Consider the following 20932-nt stretch of genomic DNA (forward strand, 5'->3'; position numbering starts at 1 on the left):
AAAATAAAATAAAACTTACATAATTCCTCTCAGTACGGTGCATGTGTTGGAGAAATTTAAAATACATTGGTCAAATTATTATTATTATTATTATTATTATTATTTAAAAAACAATCTTCTTTAAGATCCCGTTTGATTTCAAAAGTCAGGCCAAAAAAGTAATTTTTTAAGTACTTTTCAGTTAACAATGTGTTTGGTTGACTTTTTTAAGTCAAAATTAGAGCTTTTTCAAAAACCAAAAATTATAAAAAAGTGTTTTTTTAAAAAAATGTCTACCAAATCTAAACGAAACCTAAATGTATTTGAGTGTTTTCATATACACGAGAAGGTTAATTTTTTATAACATAAACACAAAACTTATGGATTTATATTCGTAGGGCGAATTGACCTAACCTACGGTTACATCTATAATAAAAAAGAAAATATTTTTGATATATAAAAAATATATTTTTTCATGGATCAGGCAAAATAAGATATTCGTTTTACAAAATTAATTCGTTAAACAGTCTCATATGAATTTATGTGTAAAATTAGACACCAACGAAAAAATAGAACATAATCCAAGTTCCATCAAAATGTGATTTTTTTTTTTAATTTCTATATTTTATTTGACATTTGATTTTAAGTAGATGTTTGAAGTTTATTTTGCAACACATTTTTTTTACAATCATAAAAAAGAGTATCTAAAATTTAATATACCAAACTATCCAAAAACTTTTTATTGCACCGTACTTTGATACACACAAAAAGGCACACAAGCTTTACACACAGAGGCAGAGAGAAAACGCACACAGTTGCTGCAGGTGTGAAAAATGGAACTTCTCGGTTGGATGCACACAACCACCGAAGCATTTTACAGTTTTTACTGCAAAATCAGTACCTCTGCTTCTCTCTTCACATGCCAATCATCCTCTTATCATGTCAAATCCCACTCCCACTCTTTCTAATAATCGATCCCTCCTCTCACACAGGCAGAGTTGAGTTGCATCCACATTGATTCCCCAAGAACAAGTCATCCTAGCCTTCTTTCTTGACACCCTTCAAGGTTTTTAGTTCGAAGGTTGAAGATTTAGCGGAACAATCTTGCATTGAATCCCCAAGATTGCAATTTTAGCCTTTTTCTTGAAACCCAACGTGTTTTTTTGCTCATAGGTACAGATAGAGAGGTAGTTTCTTGCTTTGAATTCACAATATCAAGTTTTAGTCCTTGTTTCTTGAGACCGCTTGTCAAGGCATAAAAAAGTATTCTTGTTTAGGTGTTAAAAAATACACGGAGTTAGTGTGGAAATCTGAATGTGAGCAAACTAGCGATGGGCTGTTTGCAGTCCAAAACCGCTAACGTTCAATCACCTGACCAGGAATCTTCTCAACCTGACGCTAAACCAGATCCCGGTATTTCAATTTCTTTCCTTTTTGGTTCTATCGTCATCATTTGGTGAGCTTTTGAGTGTGTTGGCTTGTGTACTCTTAACTCATTCTGGCTGCTATCTTTGTTGATTCTTATTGTTTCTCAATCTTTTTTATTTATTTTATGCAGTTTCGAGATTATATGAACGATCGAACCATTTTATGCGCTTCTTTATGTCTGTGACTGGTGCTTTTTTCTTTGTTATCTGGGCGCTTGAAATGTTTTCTGGATTGTGTGAATCGTGATATCAAGTAAATGTGAATGGATCATGGTTGGCTACCATTCCAAGTCCGTAGCAATGTCTTGGAAAGATCTCCATTATCCATTTCCTTTAGCTAAATAAAATCAGTATAATTATACAATACACATAAAAGTTTCCATATGGGGTAATGCCATTTTGTTACCATAGTAGTCCTACATGTTTTCAGCTGCGGTCATGGCCATTCCGTGTTGTTCAGTGTCCAGGATGTCTGAGTCCTTTTATCGGAGCTGCGCCCAGTCCATCCATCCCTGCTCTATGCTCTTTTGAGTGTTGGCTGGAAATGTCGTCACTGTCCTACGTTTTATACCATGTGTTTTGCCACGGACTACTTTCATTTCCATCAAAATGTCGTCACTGTCCTACGTTTTATACCATGTGTTTTGCCACGGACTACTTTCATTTCCATCAAAATTTCCCCGGCAAATTGCTTTATTTAGTATTCTGTTTTAAAAATGTGTTACACTTTATTTATTCACCCTTTTGTCGCTTTGGGTTCTGTATTTCGATTTGTGTTCAATTTCAAGTTTAAGCAATCTGCAATCAAAAATAGGATTATTGAGTTGTCGGCGGTGTCATACTGGGATACGGTTATTTCAGATAGAGTTATCTTTTAGTATGTCAACACATACTTGTACAACCAAAATGTGTTTTTATTTTTATTTATTTTTTATTTTAAATTTTATCATTGTTCAACATTGAGCATACTGCATTTTCCACATTCAAGCACTTGAGGGTAAAACAGTTAAATATTTCTGAGATATTTGGTATGTTGATTGATTACGCGCAGAGAACGGGGTTCAAGTGGATCAAGATCAAATACCTGCTTTCAACGAATTTGCGCTTTCAGAACTGCGAGCTGCTACGAATGGCTTCAGCAGTGAATTGATAGTTTCAGAGAGTGGAGAGAGAGCTCCTAATGTAGTGTATAGAGGGAAGCTTCGAAATAACCGGCTTGTTGCCATTAAACGATTCTCAAAGCAATCATGGCCTGAACCTCAACAGTTTGTGGTTAGTTTTCTGTATGTTTGTGTTGGCGATTCAATTGTAATGTGTTACGGCCACACACAAAAGAGTATAGAAAATATGAAATGAACAAGGTGCAATCTCACTGAACAAGGGTCAAGGAATTCAGGATATTTAACAAGATGTGATAGGAGATCGATGCTATGATTTGAGTAATTCTACACAGGAAATAATTCCTTTTACAAGAACAAATATCTCCTTGCCCTAGACAAAGCTAGCGCGAAACAGAAAATAATACGTGAATGATCCTCCAACAAACTGTGGTCTTGTATATGTAGTTTTTCCTGCTTGTAATGCTTTCCCTTTCACCAAGTCAACGCCCTTTCACCAAGTTACCGCCTCTAAAATATTCTGGACCCATATGATGATATTGACTATCTAGGCCCAAGTTATTTGAGCCTGTAAGATAATGCAAATGTGAAATGGACCAATGTGCTAAGAAGTGTGTTTTTTCACTTGATTTTTGCTGTATTAAATTACAATCACCCTGTTGGTGATATTGTTCCATCTGTCATTTGTTCAACTGTCCAAATGAACAGTTTTACAGTTAACTGGTTTTGATATAGTATGCCTCTGATTATGTACAGCAAATTATGCATTGATGTTTGCATTCTGAGGAGGAATGTTCCGTATAATCCCTTAATTCTATGGCGGTGGTTTTGTTATAGCCCTCGTTTAACCCCTCTGCTGTTGTTTGGATATGCTATCTAGCATATGTTTAATATGTCACAACTTATTTTGCTAGGACATATTATATCATCAATTAGAAAATTGTCATTCCCAATTAACTGTAAATGACTGAGCGTGGGATGTCATTTCCAAGAATTAATATTTTATCCCCTGACGGTTTTTTCACAAAAAAAAATGTCTAATCTTGAAAAACTGCTAGGCTTCTAACATAATTGATAACATTCATTCTCAGGCAGAAGCTGCTGGAGTTGGCAAGGTCAGACACAAGAGAATGGTGAACTTAATTGGATGCTGTGCTGAAGGAGATGAACGCCTATTAGTTGCTGAATATATGCCAAATGATACGCTGTCTAAGCATCTGTTTCATTGTAGTATTTTTTTCCCTTTCACTTCAGTAATTCTGGAATCATTCGACATTTATCTTATGCTGAATATCTTTTTGCCCTCCCTTCCCACTTGTTCACATATAAAGCACAACAAAGCTTCTGATTTTCCGCCATTTCATCGGGCTAATTTCTTACTTTTTTTCTGTAGGGGATAAACAACCTCTCCCATGGGAAATGCGTGTGAGAATCGCATACAACATTGCAGAAGCCCTTGACCACTGCAATGCCGAAAATAGGAAAATATATCACGACTTAAATGCTTACAGAGTTCTTTTTGATGAGGTAATCTAGTTAACAAAAGTTGCCCTAAAGACCTTTAATCTTGACCGTAATACCGCCTTCTTTTTTTTCCCGAGTATGAGACTTCTTAATCAGCTGGTTTGCTGTGGCGTTTTCTCTGGTATGGTAAATTTGCTTGTTTGGAGACACTGCTTTTCAATGACAACTGTGCCTCTGTGTGGTATTTTGTAAAATTGTTTCTGCAATTTGTGGAAGAGGATACTCTTATGCATGTAGAAACTGAACATTACAAGTCAATAAGCTCACAGTTTGCTTGTGCTCATAAACTTCATCATGACCGAAAAGATGAACTGACTTTCTACATAGGACCATCAACCGTATCCCAGACGTATAAGTGGTCACTGTAAAATGGTTATGCTTTTCATTAGTGTAGAAACTGGCTTGCTGTAATCTATACCCTGGACAAGGTGCATCATAAGATTAAAAAGGCTACTACCACCTAAAATTGATCATTTGATTTTGATCACGTGGTTCGTGTGGCAGGATGGAGACCCTAGGTTATCTAGTTTCGGTTTGATTAAAAACAGTAGGGATGGGAAGAGCTATAGCACCAATTTAGCTTACACGCCCCCAGAGTTTTTGCGTACAGGTATATTCATGTACTTCCTGTAGCTTTTTCATACAATGCTACTATTGAAATTTGCTATAGTACCATTCTAATATATGAGATATCGATTCAGGGGTTCTCTCTATTTTCTCGTTCAAGTTTGAGAATCTTTGTGAACTGCTCCTTATTACTCCAGGCATATATGCATCAAATAAATGAAAAATTCAGTGCCTTGTACTGCTATAGTGGACATGTTGAATGATGCTTTCTTGATGGACAAGAACTATGATATCTTATGTCATACATAAAAGGGGAGATTCCTAATCAAACAGGCTAACAGGATAACTTATCGGAAATAAAAATGGCAAGTAAGCACATGAGCTAAAATTTTATCAATCAACTGAACTCCACAATTCTATTTCCTCACTATACACATTAAGCGATCAAAGTGAATCTCTGCGCACAAAATAGATTAAGCAACGAAGCAAGCCTTACCTTAAAATTCTATGATAGCTGTCTTGCTGAACGAGACATTAAAACTCTAGGGACTTTAGAGTGCGGTTATTTCTTCCATAGTTCCCCGAGATGAAGCATAATAACAATATCAAAGATGGTTTGCATGGAGTGATGTACCATGTTTGGTAAACCAGAATTCTGATTCCTGGTATCAGAAATTGATAACTGTACGATCCAATAATTTTGTTTGGCTTAATGTTTTTTTATCTTAACCTTTTCAGGCAGGGTGATTCCAGAGAGCGTGATCTACAGTTACGGAACTGTGCTTCTGGACCTTTTGAGTGGGAAGCATATTCCGCCCAGCCATGTACAGTATTATTGTCACTCGTCGTCATTTATGTTTTCCTGGTTCTTGTTTTTGTTTCTTTTCAATAGTTGAGCAGCATCTTACAAAAATTTCTGAATATGATTATTGCACATGCAAAATACTCGTCAGTGTTCTTGCTATAACAGCATAGTTGACAGTAAGTTCAGAATTGATCAACCTGAGTAGCGAATAGCTGAATATTGAAAAGGGACATAGACATAGATTATTGATTGAAAAAAATTTTAATCCAGTAATTATCCGGGGAGTGCAGAAAGGAAGTGCTAGTCACATGTTATTTGCTGCATTGAAATTATTGTTGGCCTCATTAATCAATGGTGTTTTGTGTCCAAGAAGACATATATTTACTGAATCTTTTATTTGACGAGTTTCTTAATGTTGAGTCTGTTCCTCAGGCTTTGGATCTGATTAGAGGAAAAAACGTTTTATTGGTAATGGACTCGTCCTTGGAGGGTCAATATGCTAATGAAGATGCTACCGCACTAGTTGAACTTGCCTCAAAGTGCCTTCAGTATGAGGCTAGGGATAGGCCTGGTATCAAGTTTCTTCTTACTGCTGTCGCACCCCTTCAAAAGCAGAATGAGGTAACACTTATATCTAACAGATTTACTTTTGTTTTACGCACTTACGCATGATTACATGGATTTTGGAAAACCAGCTGTTCTGTTAGCTCAAATTTTCAAATTAATTTACAAACGGGATGCTATTTACCGTTGTAGGTTGCGTCGCATGTGCTTATGGGTCTGACAAAAACCCCCGTGGTTCTGCCGACCACGCTTTCTCCTCTTGGAAAGGCTTGTGCAAGAATGGACCTTACTGCGGTACAGGACATCTTGCTCAAGACAGGTTACAAAGATGATGAAGGTGCTGATAATGAGGTTAGCTATTTTCTTCTTATCTTTGAACATGTGTATCGGAAACCATCTCAAGTTTGCGGATATTCTAAATATAACTCTCCGAATTCATCTGTGCTTGAAGTTTGTATTGAAAGTCAATGTTGCTTATTTAGAATATGCATTAAAATCTGAACTTTGATGCCTAATCTATGTTGTATAAATTCTTATAAAAAAAAAACTATGTTGTATAAATTTATTTTACTTTTACCATTTGCAATTCGTATTTGATGTAATGTGTGCTCACTGAAATCATATTGTAATTGGTGAAGCTCTCATTCCAAGAGTGGACGCAACAAGTTCAAGACATGCTAAATACCAAGAAATTTGGGGATATTGCTTTCCGAGACAAGGATTTCAAGAATGCTATTGAGTACTACTCCAAGGTATAGTGTTCTTGTTTGCTCAAGATTGATATTCTACCATCGTATGGGTCAAGCATGTGATACCTTGTCCTACATCAAATCCTGGGACATCTGTTAATTGGCATTCTAATGCTACTAGTAGAACTTCTACAACAACTTGGATCACGATTTCCATTGATAGTGGATACAAAGTAAGTGGTCAGTAGAATCTGTAAATAATCTTGCCTTGCTTGAGCTTATCCAGGGTGTGACTGGGCAGTTTCGCTGTTCCTATTTCCTGCGAAGTCTATCTTCTTCAGTACTTGAGACTCTGTCCACTTACTTGAAATATTGCTTACCACCTTTTTTCGAGAACATATCATGGGTTTTTTATTTAAAAAAATTGTTTTAAAAATTTTATATCATGAACATATCATGGTTTTTTAATTTTGTTTCCACGTATCTTCTTATATTTTAAGTTTCTCCCCTCTTCTTTCCTAAACCTCGTCCAATTATTTTACTTCATGTAGCTTGTATCATTGATGACTGTTCCATCTGGCACTGTATTCGTGAGGCGGGCTCTCTCTTATCTAATGATCGGCCAACCAGAACTTGCTTTGAGAGATGCCATGCAAGCTCAGGTTTGCTCGCCCGAATGGCCAACGGCCTTCTATATGCAGGCTCTTGCTCTTTCCAAACTTGGAATGGAGACCGACGCTCAGGATATGATCAATGACGGAGCAGCATTTGAAGCTAAGAAACAAAACGGTTGGCGAAACTAGATTATGCTGGCTTGTCTTCTGTTGAAAATTAAGTGTTTTATCGTGTCATGGGGCGATGAATTTTGGTCTGTGACGGTTGATATCTATTGTGGTTCAAAGAATTCAAGTAATGGAATGTTTAAGTACTTCCGTAAGGCGAGATTCTGAGTTGGTATTGTTGTGTGCTTGTTCAAGAAGTATCTGCTCTATTTTCTTAGTTTTATTATTATGAAAGAATTAATTATGCAAGTTTTTTTTTTTTTTTTGAACAAACAAGAGATTCACTTACATGAATTTCATTAATTTTAATAGTATTCATTATTTGTATGATTATTAATATTCGATACAAATAATAAAGCATGAGTACATAATACTTCCTTCGTCTCAATTATAATGTTAATTTTTTTTTTGTTTGTCTCAAATATATAGTCATACATCATATTTATTAATATTTTTTTATCCTTCTTTATTAATATACTCTTATTAACTACATCTTGAAAATTGTGCAATCATTTTTTAATACATTAAATAGGGATAAAATAAAAAGTTTATATAAAATTTACTTTTTCAATAAATTTTTTTTAATTCGTGTAAAAATTAAAACAAGACAACATATATGGAACGGAGGAAGTAATAAGTAGTAACTATGGAATTTTTTTTCTTCATTCTAAAAGCATCATTCACACATTGTAGGGAGAGGTGCTGCGGACCCCATCTTTTTGTTATAATTATGTTGCTTACTGAATTATATATTTTTTTTAATATAACAACCTTTGTTTAAGTTTTCATATTTCATAATTATATAAAAAAATTTATCTTACTAACTATCAGGTCATATTTAATTTTGTAGAACATGGTAGAAAAATAAAAATTTCGAAGGAAAATATATGAAACACATTCGTATATTATGTTATACATATAATGTGTGTCAAATCACTCATATTTAATAAAATATCTATACGAAAATATTCAAACATGATGAGTTGAATTAAAACCGTTGTACATGATAATTTGAGATTAATTACTCGTATTAGTAACACTACACGTGCATACATATTAAAATTTTAAATTCAATTGAATTTTAATATAAATTTATTTAATTGATATGTTAAAAAAAATAAAAGAATTCATTATTAGTCCAACATAAAATTTTACATAAAATCAAAACTCTTATTTTTTTTGATGAATCTCTCTAATAGATGAAATCATGAAATCCATAAAAAAAACAATACTTTGTATTGGTGCTAATATCGAAAGAATTACTCCATATCACACTATTATTTATTATAAATATAAATATATATAAATATAAATATAAATTATATATAAATATGTGAAACCGTCACGATTATCGTCTCACAAGGACTTACTTAAAATTTTCATAGAAATCTCCGACTAATCGTAAATGCTTAATAAAATTTTTAATTTGATTTTTAGGGACCGGGGTTCAGCAAACCCGTCTTCTCCGAATGTTTATTTATTTTTATCATTTAATTAAAAAAACCATAGTTCAATTCTGCACACAGCCCAATTTCTGGAATAAAGATAATACAATTTCTGAGTAATAATACTCGGTCCAACGCGCCGCCATGTGGCGGAGTTTCTCATCCAAACTCGCCGTCCGTAACCCCTCCGCCCAACTTCTCCGCCGTACTCCTAAATCCTACCACCATGGGCTTCTGGTACGGTATTTTTCCACCACTCCTGAATCCACCGATCCAGTGAATTGGATCCAATCTGGATCAGCGGTTCAGTCTTTCGGGTCACAGGTCACTTCAGCCAACGCGTTTGACTTGTCTTCTCTGGCAGCTGCGTCGATACTCAAGGCCAAGGAAATGACGGATTTAAGTAAGCATTACGGACGGTGTTATTGGGAGCTCTCCAAAGCGCGTCTCAGGTTAGAACCCCCTCCCGCTTCTTGTTTTTAATCCAATTTGTTTTTTCGTCCATCTTTTCATGGAAGCTCGACTATGCTGATGTGATTTTCTGTTATTTTAACAATTTTACAGATCAGTTTGAGGCTGGACGAAATTTGAATTGACTTAATATAGGAAAACAGCCAATCTGAAATACTAAACAAAAAATAGACTTGTTCCGCTACAGCAATACTCCTTGCATTTACGACCCATATTCGAAGCATGTTGCTAAGATACCTGTGAAACTGTAGCTAATTTGATTTGACATTAGCTGGTTTTAGACATAAGCTGGGTCTCATCCTGATCCTACCATCAAGTTCAATCTGGGTTTTATAACTCTTTTGCTGTCATCTCTGATTCTCTATGGTGCTGAAATTTCTACTTCATTGGCTTTTAATCATTGGGAACAGAATGAGAAAAAAAGAAATTTGATCACTGACATTCATTATTTCCAGTTGGGTGATTATCATCTTTAATTTGCAAGCATGCTTGTCATAAATTGAATCAATGTCATATGACTCATATCATTATTCGTTTGGCTCTAGTATAATGATTCACGATAACACCTTATTTCATTTCTTGGCGGTCCGTGAACAGGGTAGTTTTTCGGTTTACTTTTTTTCAACACAACCATTCAATGTGTGCCCATGAACTTCTTTTACTATTCAATTTTATGTTTTATAGCAATATTTCATGAACTTGTACTAATTTGTGCCATGAGATGAATGCTCCTGGGATCAACTTGCCACGACCATATATTAATGATTTTTTGATAGCGTATTTGTAAGCTCTGATTGAGCACGCACCAAACACATTAGAAAACAAGAAATTGCTAACCTTTTGGACATCTTAAAGGTTACTGGCTCCCAGAATGAGACCCTTAAGGGGTTCCCTCCCAATGGCACTCCTAGGTATTGAATGGGCCATGCTTCCACCCCACAGCCGATCTCCCTAGCCAACCCTTCCTCCACTTCTTTATCACAATTACAGCTCAAGAGGGCACTTTTGTCCTTATTGATTTTCAAACCGGACATATCACAAAAAACAACCAGAATATCCATCAACAGCCTCACGTGATCCTCATTAAGCGCAAAAAACAAAGCGTCATCGGCAAATTGAATGTGAGAGACCTCAACTCTATCCCTCCCTATCTCCCAACCTCTAAAGAACTATTCAATTTTCTGTTTCCGACCATAGATCCGACCGGCCATAGCCCTTAACTCTTCTTCCCGCCCTTTTCTTCTCTCTCCTCCCTGCCTCCCATCTCCCTACTAATCCCAAACCTTTTTTCGCTTCCTTCCTAGAACCTTTCTTCTTTCTTTTTCCAGCTTTATCTTGACTTCGAACCGACGAGCATTTCCGACTACGATGCCAAGGTGGGTTGGGCGTGGGCAGTACAGATCGGGGTTCCACGAGAGAAGGTCTACACAAGCGAAGAACCAGTACAGATCGGGGTCCTACGAGAGAAGGTCTACACAAGTGACGAAGGATGTCAGAATCGAACAGAAGCTGTTCATTATCAGAAAGGGCCAGAAAGGGGCTTCGATTTGCCTGATCGAAAGAACGAGGAAAGCGAGTTTCCCTCTGGAGTTAGACGTCATTTCCGCGAAGTGGCTTTGGGCGAAACTTTGGGAGTTCATAAAGAATCCTATCTCTAGCCCCGTCTTCAACAAGTTCAGAGGGCAGGAAGCTGTGGTATCCACGCACAAGTACTTCAACAATAGAGGCAGGTTTCTGGAAGTGTTGAAAATAGCGCAGGGGGTGTCAAGCAGTGTATAATCATCCCCAGTGGTCGTGCAGAGGGTGGCTGGATTAAGCTGGCCAATCATCTACGCTTCTTTTTACAAAGGGAGAACACCAATGCCTCGGCTTATGGCAGAGATAGAAAGGGAGTCGATTGTTCTAAGCAGCGAGAAACCAAGAAGATGGAGAACATGGAAACGCAAGACCTCTTGGCTAACGAGAATATTCGCCCCTGCTCAGTAAAGGAGTGGCAGAAAGTTATCATCATCACGAAGGCACGGGTCAATATTTCTTGGGAGGCGGTGGTTTCTGTTTTAAGCCAGGATGTTAAGAGAAAGATAGAGATATTTCCATTCTAGGCCAATAAGGCAGCATGGTGGCCTAGAAATGCAGAGGAGGCGTCTTATTTTGTGGGGTTGAAGAAAGGCTATTTTGATAGAGGGGTGACGCTGTTTTTTGAAAGTTGGAGAGCAGAGATCAATAGTGAAGTAGAGATGTTTGCTTGCTGCAATAGCTGGGTGAGGATCTTTGGCTTGCCTTGGGATTTATGGTCAAATGATCTATTCAGGAGTGTGGGGGAACTGTGTGGAGGATTACTGGATATTAGCCAAGACACCATCTTTCTTCGAGACTTGTCGGCTGCCAAAATTAAGGTGGTCGGGCCACAAGGAGGATTCATCAACGGCTTTGTGCAAATTCCAACACATCGAGGCCTCTTGATGGTGCGACTTGAAGTGGTAACGGTTAACCCAGCAGCTTACGAGTATTATGAAAAGCGCTCTTACGCTCAAGCAGTGATGAACGGACCTAAAGGGATAATAGGACGACGAGCAGGGAAGGAAGCAGTAGTATTAGGAAAGGATCCCTCTTTGGAAGTCGATGGTAAACAAGGACTGAAAAAGACTGAAACAGTGCATCTAGCAGATAAGCTTAAGGGGCAAGTAGCTGTTAACAACCGGAATAGTGAAAAGGACGTGATAGTTGAGAATATTTCAGATAAGGGGATCCCGCATCGAACCCCTTTGGAAGCAGGAGGCAGCAGTGATAGATCATGGGCTTCAGAACCTATTCTAGGAGGTTGTCAAGTCAAAATTCTGAAAAGGTTATGCCCAAAAGTGGTGGGCGAATTTCAACGAAGAATAATTCAGCCCTTGAGGGCGTTTGAAGAGGCTACGACAGAGACGAATTCTAAAGAGAAGGGCAAAGGGTTGGAGAGTCCTTCATCTCCACATTTTAAGTTTGTGTACTCAAGAAGACAAGAAAGAGCTGCAGGAAACGCTGGGAACAGTGAAGGAAATTGGTACACAGACCCGTTAGGAATTGGTTTACAAGGTCATACAAGTGACTGCTTGGGGATTATTGAGGATGAGATTCTTCAAGAAACAGGGGGCGATTTGTCTTCGGAGGATTCTGATTCGTTCACCGATAGTTCAGTAGTAGGCGAATCCCTTGTCAATTCCCCGTCAAGCTCATGTCTCGAGGACATGAGGGGCATCTTCGCAACAGACACAGGTTCGTACTCTATTCCTTCACAGGGACACGTGAGCGATTCTGAACCCAAGTCGGATCCGTTGGCGATTCCAGTCAATCCCAGCCCTTTTAACCCTTCAAATCTTTTGTTTTCTGTTGGGAGGGGGGTAGGTGCAGGGGGGGTAGAACCAAGCCCAAGGGTGATTGATAAGCCATTAATGTCGGAGGAGCGAGCAAGAAAGGAGGAGGCTGGGGTTTCGGCGGCTGTCAAGGAGGAATTAATCAAAGATTGTCTCGATAAATTGGAGGTGCGAAGAGTCAGCTTTGGAATTCCAGAGGCTGTGGTCTTAAACTAAAGAGTCCCAAGGTGTGGTCTACTTAGGGCGATACAGTTGTTTTATGCGGATTTTTTCATGGAACATTAGAGGGGGAGGCTCGAGTAGTAGGAGAGGGCTGATTAGAACAATACTACGTAGAGAGAAGCCGGATATAGTGGTTCTTTTGGAAACTAAAAGACAGCGGGTGGATAGGAGGTACTTAGCAAGCCTATGGAAATCAAGATTTATAGAATGGGTGGAATTACCGGCGTTGGGCAGATCTGGTGGCATTTTGGTGGCATGGGATCCCCGGACGGTGATAGTGAAGGATAATTTGATTGGGGAATTTTCTGTATCTATTGAAATAGTAAAGGATACCAACTCAACGTGGTGGTTTTCGGCAGTCTACGGGCATTACTAAGAATGGCTGGAGCTGGATACCGAGTTTTAGAGATTTCAATGTGGTCAGAACATTAAGCGAGAAAATGAACAGCAGCACTTTAACCAGTAGCATGAGAGCCTTTGACGCTTTGATTAACGAGCTAGAACTGTATGATCCTCCCTTGCTGAACGCAAAATTCACTTGGTCAAATATGAGGGCTTCACCCATTTGGTGTAGGCTGGATAGATTCTTGCTATCGGGGGGATGGAAAGAGGTGTTTGGGTGCGGAAGGCAATCAGTGCTACCGAGAATTACTTCCGATCACTTTCCTTTGATCCTGAATACATCGAAGGAAGAGTGGGGGCCTACACCCTTCAGATTTGAAAATATTTGGCTTAAGCACAAGACCTTCAAGGAGGAATTCACCAACTGGTGGTCGAATCAGAATCCTCAAGGATGGGAAGGCTACAAATTTATGAGCAAACTGAAGGGAACGAAATCGGAGATTAAGAGGTGGAATGTACAAACTTTTGGAAACCTAGACATGAGGAGATATGAGCTGGAAAACAAGATTCAAATGCTGGATACTCAAGAATGGGAAGGTACGGGATCGGATACTGTGGCGGAGGAAAGAAGAGCTGTCAAAGCTGAGTTAGAGGAGTTAACATGTAGGAAATTGCAAATGGAAGCCCAGAAGGCAAAAGTCAAATGGGTAAAGGAAGGGGATTGCAACTCAAAGTTTTTCCATTCGTTACTTAGCCAAAGGAGAAGCAGGACAAGTATAGAGAGGTTGGAATTGGAAGACGGAACTGTGAGCTCCAATAAAGAAATTATCAGATCAGCAATTATAGAGTTTTTCACAAAACTCTATAGCGAACCAGAGAGAGGGGGGTGGGGTATTGAAGGGGTAGAATGGAGCGCAATTGACGGAGATTCTATGGAGCAGCTCGAGCTACCTTTTACAGAGGAGGAAATTAAAAAAGCAGTGTTTGATTGTGAAGGATCAAAAGCTCCGGGACCGGATGGTTTCTCAATGGAAGTTTTTAAGGAGTGTTGGCAAACGATTAAAGAGGACTTAAAGAGAGTGTTTAAGGAATTCTATGAGGGAGGTGTTGTGAATGGAGTAACGAATGAGACATACATTTGTTTGGTACCAAAAAAGAAAGAGTCACTACGCATTAGGGACTTTAGACCGATTAGCCTAGTCACTAGTCTTTACAAGATAATCGCTAAGGTGCTAGCTTCACGTCTTAAGAAGGTGCTTGAGATCACAATTGCACATTCACAGTGTGCCTTCATTGAAGGCCGTCAAATCTTAGATTGCTGTTTGATAGCGAATGAGACAGTGGAGGAATTCAGAATGAAAAAGAAAAAAGGCTGGGTTTTCAAGGCTGACTTTGAGAAGGCATATGACAACGTTAATTGGAGATTTCTGGATTTTGTTCTCCTTAAGAAAGGATTTGGGAATAGATGGAGGAAATGGATTAATGGATGCCTCAACAATGTAAAATTTTCGGTTATTGTCAACGGGAGACCGACTGGTACTTTTAAGGGGGAGAAAGGGTTACGACAGGGAGACCCGCTGTCCCCGTTCTTATTTAACTTGGTGGCGGATGTTTTGGGACGCTTGATTGACAAGGCAAAGGCGTCAAACATCTTTAGAGGTTGGGAGATAGGGAGGGATAGAGTTGAGGTCTCTCACATTCAATTTGCCGATGACGCTTTGTTTTTTGCGCTTAATGAGGATCACGTGAGGCTGTTGATGGATATTCTGGTTGTTTTTTGTGATATGTCCGGTTTGAAAATCAATAAGGACAAAAGTGCCCTCTTGAGCTGTAATTGTGATAAAGAAGTGGAGGAAGGGTTGGCTAGGGAGATCGGCTGTGGGGTGGAAGCATGGCCCATTCAATACCTAGGAGTGCCATTGGGAGGGAACCCCTTAAGGGTCTCATTCTGGGAGCCAGTAACCTTTAAGATGTCCAAAAGGTTAGCTGGATGGAAGAAAGCTTTCCTTTCGAGAGGTGGCAGACTAACGCTAATCTCGGCAGTAATGAGTGCCCTCCCCGTGTACTACTTGTCGTTGTTTCGGATCCCAAGAGGTGTTGCAGAGGATATGGAGAAACTTATGCGGAACTTCTTATGGGATGGACCGGATGGGGAGGCTCATTGCCACCTGGTAGGTTGGGACAAAGTTTGTAGACCTAAAGATAGAGGAGGATTGGGAATAGGTAACCTATGCCTTCGGAACAAGGCTCTGTTGGGTAAATGGTGGTGGAGATTTTCATCGGAGGGGGACACTTTTTGGAAGAAAGTCATAGCGAGCAAATATGGAGTTCAAGAGAATGGATGGGATGCGGGATTGGCTAGACATAACACGTTTAGAAGTCCGTGGAAATTCATATCAAGGACGTATATGGCTTTCAGTCACTCTGTGAGGGCGGTGGTTCTAGGGGGAGATAGATTTCGATTCTGGGAAGACTGCTGGGTGGGGAATTCTAGTTTTAAGGACCTCTTTCCTAATCTCTTTCAGATATCTAGGGAGCACAATAGGCAGATCTCTTTCTTCGTCTGTCGAGACTCGTCTTTTCCCTCTAACTCTTTGACCTGGAACTTGCATCTTAGACGCGATTTGAGGGATGATGAATTGAGCCAGCTAGGTAACCTGCTGGAAGTTTTGAGGGGGGTAAACTTAGTAGAGGGAGCGGAGGATGTGAGGAAATGGGTTTGGGACAGTTCCGGAGTCTTTTCGGTAAAGTCCTTCTTCGAGTCTTTCTTTCCAGAGGAGCGTTTCCCAAGCTTCCCTCTTTTCTACCCAATCTGGAAAGCCACCATTCCGACAAAGGTTCAGGTTTTCTCATGGACAGCTGCGTTGGAAAGACTGCCTACCTGCGACTTGATTCAAAAGAGGCTCCCAAACATGTCCCTTAGCCCAAACAGGTGTGTTCTATGCAAGCAGGGAGGAGAAACTCAAGATCACATGATTATTCACTGCCCGTATTCAGGGAACTTGTGGAACCTGGTCCTCAAGGAATTGGGATTATCTTGGGTAATCCCGAAAACAACGAAAGATCTTTTTGCCACTGATCTAGGAGGTTTGCTAGGTGAAAAAGGGAGAGTTCTTTGGCTAGTAGTGGTTCATTGCGTGTGTTGGTCAATTTGGTTGGAGAGGAACAGAAGAGTTTTTGAAGATAGTGAAGAATCAGAGAAGGAAACTTGGGATAAAATCAAACTGAGAGTTGCCACGTGGGCTTTCAAGGGTTCTAACTTTAAATCTTTGTCTATGTTAGACTTGTATAGAGATTGGAAATTGGCTTTGATCTAGATTGTTAGAAGCCCTTTTTGGCTTTGAATATAGCTAGCTAGCGTGGATCGCTGGTCCACTTTTTGTAATCTATCATTTTCATTTATATATAATACATATGTTTCCTATCAAAAAAAAAAAGACATGTGAATACCAAGTTCTCTCATGACTTGATGAATACAATCTCATGAGTTTTATCCTTCATTTTCATTTTGTAGCGAGGATTGGTATAAATTTCTTTCTATTATTGATGGATTCATGCAAGACTGGGTTGAATTTATATAATTCTTGAAATTCTTATTTTTAGCATGCTAGTTGTTGCTACTTCTGGCACTGGTTATATCCTTGGGAGTGGGAGTTCCATTGACTACCTTGGCCTTTGCTGCACATGTGCTGGCACAATGATGGTTGCAGCTTCAGCCAACTCTTTAAATCAGGTCCCCTCGTCATCACTTTCTATCTCTATTTACTATCTTGGATCACCTTTGTGGTTATATATACGTTATTGATCATTATCTCGGGCATGACTGTAAGCACATTTTCTTAATTCATTGCACTTTACGATTCTGCCGGGACTAAAAAGAGGATCTGAGTAAACATTGATCATGTTCTATGGGAGTATGACAACACCTTTTTGTTTCATTTTTCTTTCATTAAGGTCATAGAAATGAGAAAGATATAAAATCTTAGCGGGGCAATTAATAAGGAAAATGGAATGTACATTTTCCGATTCAAGTAGAATACTCATGTCTTGTTTCAGTTTATATGTGGCACTATGTGGGCAATTCAATGGTGAGGAAAGAGTTCAAAAGTAAAACGCGAAGAAAGTGAAATAAACGCAAGACTAAATGTATTTTTGTGTGGAAGACAATTTGTTGGTGGAGGAATAAATGAAAGCATTGTGTTGAAGGGATTTTTATTATTATTTTTTTAAAGAACATTCTTACGTTTATATGCTTTTTAAACATGAAATTGTCTTACGTCGAACGCACACCTCTCACCTGCATGCATATTTTTTTCCTTTTACTTCTTTTTGCTGACATTTTTTTGGTCCAATTTTCTGGCCTTAGATATTTGAGGTAAATAACGATGCTAAGATGAATAGGACGAGATTTAGACCACTACCATCTGGGCGCATCACAAGGCCTCATGCAGTCGCTTGGGCAGCTTCTGTCGGTGTATCTGGCACAGCATTGCTGGCTTGCCAGGTGGATATGATCTCCCCAACTTGTTTTAGTTACTCATTCTTACTATTATAAACCTTTCATGGTAAAGGGATTGATGTAGCAATATCGGCGATAAGGTGTTTGCAGGCTAATATGCTGGCAGCTGGTCTTGCGGCATCTAATCTTTTTCTTTATGCGTTCGTGTACACTCCACTGAAGCAGATACATCCTGTGAATACTTGGGTCGGGGCTGTTGTCGGTGCAATACCACCTCTCCTTGGGTAACGTTCTTCTTTTATAGGGTTCCTTACACTGCCTTTATTATTAGCGGTATATTTTTCCATTTGCAGGAGTCATAGTTCCCTCTTTTTATATTGTATGTTATCTCTAGTGTTATTTATTAATGACCCTCTTTTTCTTCTGGATATAAATGTAAAATGATGCAAGCATTATCAATGGTTTTAAAATCATGACTCATCAGATCTTGATTTTATGCTTAAGAGACAAATTTTGATGCAACAGTACGAGGCATAAAAAGGCAAACGAAGACGGGTGAACTTTAGTTCAAGTTTTGCATCTTTGCTCAAGAGTTTGTTAAGCGTCAGTTTACTGATTTGTTTGCTTATTTGGGTTGCTCATATATGTTACGGTAATTTAACCATGAGGATTTTTGTATATGCATCTGGTGATGCTAAAGAGATCTATATTCCTTGCTGAGCAAATTTTTTAGGTTCTTGTATTTGTCGTCTCCCTTCAAAATGTTGAGCGCTTGTATTAAAATTGTTATTTTCAAAACTAATACCTTCGTGTTGGTTTGTCTAGCTTGGCTGCTTTCATTAACGGTTTTAGTTAGCTTTTGCTAATATAAATGTACCCCGAGTCCGTGGGCTTAGTAAAGAAGGCCACAGTTGCTGATAGATAAATGTAATGTCGCTGCATGGAGTCTGATAACAATTTTATTTTTCTCTTAAAAGGTGGGCTGCGGCTTCTGGAGAGATTTCCTTAAATGGAATGCTGCTTCCAGCTGCTCTCTATTTTTGGCAAATACCACACTTTATGGCCCTTGCATACCTATGCCGCAAGGATTATGCAGATGGAGGGTATGTAACCAAACAATTGCGAACGTCTCATTTCATTCGTAATCGCTTATAGATTACTGGCCTTGATACTAAATGTTTGGCAATTCTGGGCGCTTGAGCTGTTGTGTTACTCTTTGGGGGTACCACATGTCATAAGATAAATTAGCTTTGTAAGAGCTTGTGTACTAGGCACCAGACACTTTTATATTTATAATTTTAGTTGGGTATAATTGAGCGTTTCCATTTGTATTAAGAGATGCAGCTGATGATGCTTATGCAATTTAAATATTTTGAATGGTGCAGCATTTCAAACATCATGCTTTGATTGTTTTATCATATAGGTGGCCACACAGATCAATGGGGTCAACTTTTGAACTCCAAAAAAGATCATCCCAATAATTGCACCAACATATATGCCTTATAACAATTGAGCATTTGGCTTTAGTTATGATGCCAATTGTAGGTTCTGGTGTATATGACCATATCAAAAGCTATATTTGATGGTAGCAAAATAACTTAAAATTTTTTAATTATACAACAATTACATTTGGATAATAGTACGATATCGGTGGCCATACAGGGCAGCAAGGTAATTGGTGTTTAGTTAAGCCAAATGTAACCGTTTTACAAAAGTTTATAGATTTTGAAAAATGTTATGATCAGTTTCTTATATTGAATGGTAGCCTGCTCTATCTTCATTCTCAAATAGAAATAAGATGATTACGCAATGCATTTCACCCTCGACATTGGTATCGAGAATTCAAATGAACTAAAATTTCTTTTTGTAATCATCACTGCTCCAAAAACTGTAACTTCTTTTTGTCCTCTAACCTCGTCCCTTTTATTTCTACTATTAGGTTTAGGATGTTCTCTCTTGCAGATGCTTCTGGTCGTAGGACAGCCTTGGTTGCTTTGAGGAACTGTCTTTATCTACTTCCGTTGGGTTACCTGTCTTATATTGGTGAGTATGTATGGATCAGCTTTTTCTGTTCGATCATTTAGCTGTCTTTCTCGTGGTCAACAGTCTGTAGATATTTACAGAGTTGTCTCTTTGAGCGTCTTAGAGACCTTGCATTGTTTTGAAAGAAAAGAACAAGGAGAAAAACTAGTTAATATATGATACGGATCTTTCATTCTTGAAAACATCTCTTCTCTAGACTCTAATTTGAATTTCATGCTAGTGTCTGTGATCTTCATTCTAGTCATTCTGCAGGGGGCATCACATCTGGTTGGTTTTGTGTGGAATCAACGCTGCTAGCTCTAGCTATTTCTTCTACTGCTGCGTCCTTCTATGTAAATCGGACAACAAAAAATGCCCGGAAAATGTTCCATGCCAGCCTTCTTTATCTCCCGGTCTTTATGGGCGGACTTATAGTTCACCGTCTTTCTGACAACGAGCAGCCCATGAGAAAGAATTTGGAACAGTTTACCGATCTTTCCTCTTCCACGGAGATGGGTGTGGATGTGACTGAACTAGCTATCACTCAACAAAAGAGGAAACGAGCTCTAGTTGACAAGCAAGCACGGCCACCGGTATCTTATGCGTCTATTGCTCCATTTCCTTTCTTGCCAGCTCCTTCGTACGTTAGCAGCTGATTCAAGTTTTTGCCCCTCGAAATAAGAACTGAAATAGAAAACACTCCAGTGCGAGTTCAATGTGTAATTATGAATATTGATTGGGTGGTAGTTTTTTTTCTTGTCGCAATAAGGATATTCCGCATTGCATGATGTCGATATGTAAAAATCAACCAAGGAAGATTTTGATATTTAATGCTTTGATTTTCACTTGTCAGGTAATGATAGTTATGTGCTGTTTCTTTCAATAGAGTTCAAAGGGTATAATATCGATCTAATTATTTGTTAGGTTATAAAACAGATGAGGTGTTCATCTCAAAAGGCTTGTCTATTGTGTGGGGTTGTTGAGCACACGATTCTATGGTCCATTCTAGGTGATACAGAAAATTGGGTCTGTCGCTTACAAGTTGGGGCTACCGCCTCATTGCAAAATTCATCCTGTTTTTCATGTTTCAACTCTCAAGTTCTGTCCGAATCCAGAGAGTGCGCCACCCTTGCAGCTGCCCCACATGACTGGAAAATCAGCCA

The 20932-nt window shown here is 38.7% G+C and overlaps 2 protein-coding genes across 3 annotated transcripts; both read left to right on the top strand.

Moving 5' to 3' along the window:
• The first annotated feature begins 749 nt into the window (after positions 1–749).
• LOC140886192 (serine/threonine-protein kinase BSK2-like) lies at positions 750–7699 on the top strand. Of its 2 annotated transcripts, none has more exons than XM_073292694.1 (11): positions 750–1166; positions 1257–1392; positions 2458–2678; positions 3616–3751; positions 3918–4051; positions 4553–4658; positions 5354–5439; positions 5853–6041; positions 6177–6335; positions 6623–6736; positions 7225–7699. In XM_073292694.1, the coding sequence occupies exons 2-11, from the start codon at positions 1311–1313 to the stop codon at positions 7474–7476; spliced, it is 1479 nt and encodes a 492-aa protein (XP_073148795.1). In that variant the 5' UTR covers positions 750–1166; positions 1257–1310; the 3' UTR covers positions 7477–7699. The 2 variants fall into 2 exon arrangements, with proteins under 2 accessions (XP_073148795.1, XP_073148796.1); XM_073292695.1 differs by having other exon boundaries at positions 750–1152.
• Positions 7700–8866: 1167 nt separating this feature from the next.
• Positions 8867–20652, top strand: LOC140886746 (protoheme IX farnesyltransferase, mitochondrial). Its single transcript, XM_073293527.1, has 7 exons — positions 8867–9352; positions 16892–17021; positions 17655–17792; positions 17898–18031; positions 18725–18850; positions 19687–19790; positions 20043–20652. Exons 1-7 carry the CDS (start codon positions 9045–9047, stop codon positions 20423–20425), a joined length of 1323 nt encoding a protein of 440 aa, XP_073149628.1. The 5' UTR covers positions 8867–9044; the 3' UTR covers positions 20426–20652.
• The last annotated feature ends 280 nt before the right edge of the window (positions 20653–20932 follow it).

This window comes from Henckelia pumila, chromosome 3 (assembly GCF_033568475.1).
Source record: "Henckelia pumila isolate YLH828 chromosome 3, ASM3356847v2, whole genome shotgun sequence".
NCBI lineage: Eukaryota > Viridiplantae > Streptophyta > Magnoliopsida > Lamiales > Gesneriaceae > Henckelia > Henckelia pumila.

Bases quoted from the DNA above. Each gene is read 5' to 3' on its own strand.
- LOC140886192 (XM_073292694.1), top strand. From the start codon at position 1,311: ATGGGCTGTTTGCAGTCCAAAACCGCTAACGTTCAATCACCTGACCAG. The intron at 1,393-2,457 runs GTATTTCAATTT...GATTACGCGCAG, and splicing joins TGACGCTAAACCAGATCCCG to AGAACGGGGTTCAAGTGGAT. The intron at 4,659-5,353 runs GTATATTCATGT...TAACCTTTTCAG, and splicing joins CCCAGAGTTTTTGCGTACAG to GCAGGGTGATTCCAGAGAGC.
- LOC140886746 (XM_073293527.1), top strand. From the start codon at position 9,045: ATGTGGCGGAGTTTCTCATCCAAACTCGCCGTCCGTAACCCCTCCGCC. The intron at 18,851-19,686 runs GTATGTAACCAA...TTCTACTATTAG, and splicing joins AAGGATTATGCAGATGGAGG to GTTTAGGATGTTCTCTCTTG. The intron at 19,791-20,042 runs GTGAGTATGTAT...GTCATTCTGCAG, and splicing joins GGGTTACCTGTCTTATATTG to GGGGCATCACATCTGGTTGG.